We start from the raw sequence: 3,992 nt of genomic DNA, 5'->3' as shown, positions 1-3,992 counted from the left end.
GTAGGTTTGTTAGTGTAACAGGAATGGGAAAATGCATGACTAGACCAGGATTAAAACCCTGGACCATCCGAACTTGAGATAGGCGCTCTAACCAATTGAGCTTATTATTAGCTACCTGGGTGCTGAGTGTCAACTCAGCCCAGTTCTGCTACATTCCTCCCTCTGTTTTCTAAGACTTTAACTCCCTAGCATTCGCCCAGTACTTGAAACAGGGTTTGGTCACAGGCACCACTGCCATAGGAAAAGGAAAAGGCATGCCAAGACCGAAATTTGAACCTGGGACCCTCCAAACTCTAGACAGTTGCTCTGAAACAAATCAAGCTACCTGGTCGTAGGTGAATGATGCAGTTCAGTTCTGCAATTTTCAACACTCACTTAAATTTCTACCTCCATTTTCTTTTTCCTTCTAGGTGAGCTACAATGGATGGTAACTCAGGAGACAGTGCTGTGGATAGCCTTGGAGACTCCATGTTTTCAGGATCAGTTCCACTACAGGATGGTAGGTTATAACATTTCATAATCGACATGGATGACTGTTTAAGTTTTCAATTGAGGTGATTTATAGCACATATGCAGTAAAGTAAAACACTTGGCTTTCATTTCACATATTGGCGCACAGTTGTATGGGTATACAGTAAGGTTAAATAGTTATTTACTAATGAACATGTTTTAATATTATCGCTATAAAGAAGTTCTACTCTTGTATCCTTGTAAGAAATATTACATCATTATCACATGAACATCAACATTATTGAACAAAAGGGCAATCCAATATCCTCCGAGTAAGTAAACATATTTCACTAAGTCTATATCGATCTGTAATTTAATGGTATCACAATAAGATTGAAGTGAATGATCAAACTAATTATATAATCTCGAAAGGAGGAGATGGAGGAGGAGTGTTAAAATGTCCATGTCTCTGTAATGATCCAGATGATGGATAGGCTAAAGAGAAGGGGGTGGGGGAGGGGAACTAACATCTGGGGTTGACATGGACAGGTGAAATTTCAATATACACAGCGCTTTTTCAAACACTGAGAAATTCACTTTGTATCCTTCACTACTTGATTATAAACTTTTTGGACACTGATATTAAACTGTCCCAAAATTCACTTTGTGTCGACATTTACTACTTGATTATGATATTTTTGGATACTGATATTAAACTGTCCCAAAGTTCACTTTGTGTCGACGTTTACTACTTGATTATGATATTTTTGGATACTGATATTAAAGTGTCCCAAAGTTCACTGTTTGTGTCATACGCTGCTTGCTTATGTTATTGTTATTGCTAATATCAAAACTAATTGAGATTTTAAATTTTCTTTCATCCACAGATGGAGAGGAGACATTACAGTCAGTTGAAAATGACGACGAACCCCGAGATAATGAACCCCTAAGAGAACAGGTCAGATAACAAATCTGCATCACAAGCTGTATAGGACCATTAAATAGTATCTTCCGAGACATTGTTCGCATCATTACACTTAATAATAATGTTTTCAGGCATTTGATAAAATATGTTGTACAATGTATGTCTTGTCTTCATCACTTCACAAATTCTGATAATAAGTCTTGTATCATACAGTCCACAGAATTGCTATCATTTTGACAGTTTTATTGACACACAGTATTTTATTTTTATTTTTTTACAGGACAGATTTCTTCCCATCGCAAATGTTGCAAGAATAATGAAGAAATCAATTCCAAAGTCTGGTAAAGTAAGTATCCCAAAATCTGACCAAACACAGTCAGGGGTAGAGAATGTTTAAACTCATTAGTCCAGACTCTTGCTTCTCAAAATGCAAGTAAATAACTAAAGAAACTGCTTGGTGTCAAATTGGATGAAAACATACATGAATTTTCATATTTTGCAAATAACAATCCATTAACTGTTTACTATTATTCAGAATTGTGAAATAAAATAAAATATACTGATATTGATGCTGTCCCTGTTAACTTTTGAAAAATAATATTTGTTCGTTTGAAAGTTTTAAGTAGACACATGTGGTGTTAATAATACGCAGTATTCTTGTTCATTTTAGATTGCAAAAGATGCCAAAGAATGTGTTCAGGAATGTGTGTCAGAGTTCATCAGTTTCATTACCAGCGAGTATCCTTTGTTTAAATCTAAAATATCTATTATCTCCCTTTATTAGCATATACAGTTTATATTTATGATACTGATAAAAATTAAGTTGTATAATTTAAGTTGCGTTATTGATCAATGATAAAACAGACTTGTTATTGAGACTACTGGTGTGTTATTATTGATACCATAGCTAAATTAAAAACTAAAATTGTATATATTTCTAAGCAACTTAATTTGTAAAGTTGAGCCTCAGACTTTAATATCTAGATCAGTTTAAATGTTTAAATTCCTGCGTGTTTAGAAAAACCATGAACTTAGTTTAAACTCCTTCAGTTATTTGACAAAGACATAGAAGTGAGGAGATTCGAGACAATATAGATATATATATAAAGTTCCTGCAAATTCCTGGTAATGTTTATTTGTCTTGTAAGGCATCATTCCTTATTGTAACAGTCAGCCTTATTGTATATACCCGGGTATATACTGTATTGCTAAAACATTGTACTTGCCATTCATACAGTGCACTGAATAAAAAAGGATTTTGGTAGGTTCTTGTAAGGGAAGTGTAATAGTAACGTGTATTGTAAATATTATAGTGAATCCTTAACATTGTGAAGAGCTAGTGAGAGATGTCACCAAGAAAAGAGGAAGACAATTAACGGAGAAGACATTTTGTTTGCAATGTCAACCTTAGGTTTCGACAGTTATGTTGAACCACTGAAACTATACCTTCAAAAATACAGAGAAGTAAGTCGGTCTTTACACAGTAATATACCATGTTAATTGTCACTGTATTATAATATCTATTTAAACATGAACTTTATGAGAAAACAAGAAATATAAATCAGTAGTCAAAAGAATTTCATCTTCAATATTGAAAATCATTTTTGATATTCATTTTTGATATTCAATCATATTTGGTAAGTCCTTGCCAAGATTTTGGCTATTTCCTGGAGTCTCGAGTAACATCAATCTAGAATGATATTTTAGAATGATTCCAATCAAAACAGATTAACTTCATGGTAGATTGAATACAGTGTTAAGAACGTTTTTGTATTCAGTTTGTTATATTCATCTTGTGTGTACTAAATATACCAGTGTTTACTACATTTTTTATTTGTTTTTTTCATCCTCCAGTCTGCTAAAGGTGACAAGTCAGGACAGCTACCAGAGGAAGGTAGACTAGAAGATCTTTCAGAAGACAGTTTCAGTAAGTAATGTCTTATTAAATAGTGTGTTATTACATCTGTAATCTGTATTGGGATTTTTTCAGTGATTTTTTCCCCCACAAATATTTTCTTGCCATGTTATGCATGCTTCATTTTAAAAGACTGATAGTAAAAACAAAGTGGCCACCAAGTGTGTCGGGGTTCCAAAGCCAAGCTCACCAGTATTAGCTATACAAATATGTCAACCATTTTGATTGCATCACTCAAGCTTTAGTGAATGCTTACACATTTTGATCAAACTTATAAGTGTAATCTAAGGGCAGGTATAAGAATACTTCGAATGAGTTTGAATTTCAGGAACCAAAGGGTCAAGGTCACCATTTCTGTTTTATAGATTAAAAAATTGGCTCTAATTGCATGGCAGCAGGTGCATTCTTATCTACAGACACTTATAGTTTATTTTTGATTAATTTTATATCAAAAGACAATGCAGTGGTTGAAACTCTGCAGTGTTGAAGTAGCATTTAACACGATGGCACTGTAAAGAGTGGAATGTTTACTTTGAGTTGCTACATTTATTGTTAATAACTTAATTATGATGTTATTACTTAACAGATCCCCACACATTACAAAGCAATATCTTGGCAACAGATCAACAGAACGTAATATACACAGCGACATATCCTTCAAACCAGGTAAGCTTTCAAGTCAAGGAATAGTACGTACATATC

General features: G+C 33.7%; 1 protein-coding gene across 1 annotated transcript; it reads left to right on the top strand.

Moving 5' to 3' along the window:
- Window positions 1-414: 414 nt before the first annotated feature.
- LOC110444629 (nuclear transcription factor Y subunit beta-like) lies at window positions 415-3,956 on the top strand (the record flags this gene model as incomplete). The annotated part of the gene is made up of 7 exons (XM_021488995.1): window positions 415-499; window positions 1,338-1,408; window positions 1,656-1,721; window positions 2,046-2,113; window positions 2,710-2,839; window positions 3,230-3,302; window positions 3,877-3,956. Coding segments are annotated over exons 1-7 (567 nt in total), but the record flags the coding sequence as incomplete, so codon positions are not given.
- Window positions 3,957-3,992: the final 36 nt, after the last annotated feature.

This window comes from Mizuhopecten yessoensis, unplaced genomic scaffold (genome assembly GCF_002113885.1).
Source record: "Mizuhopecten yessoensis strain PY_sf001 unplaced genomic scaffold, ASM211388v2 hete_36154236, whole genome shotgun sequence".
NCBI classification, from domain to species: Eukaryota; Metazoa; Mollusca; class Bivalvia; order Pectinida; family Pectinidae; genus Mizuhopecten; species Mizuhopecten yessoensis.
Note: the sequence above shows the minus strand (reverse complement) of the source record. Positions and strands in the feature narration are given on the sequence as shown.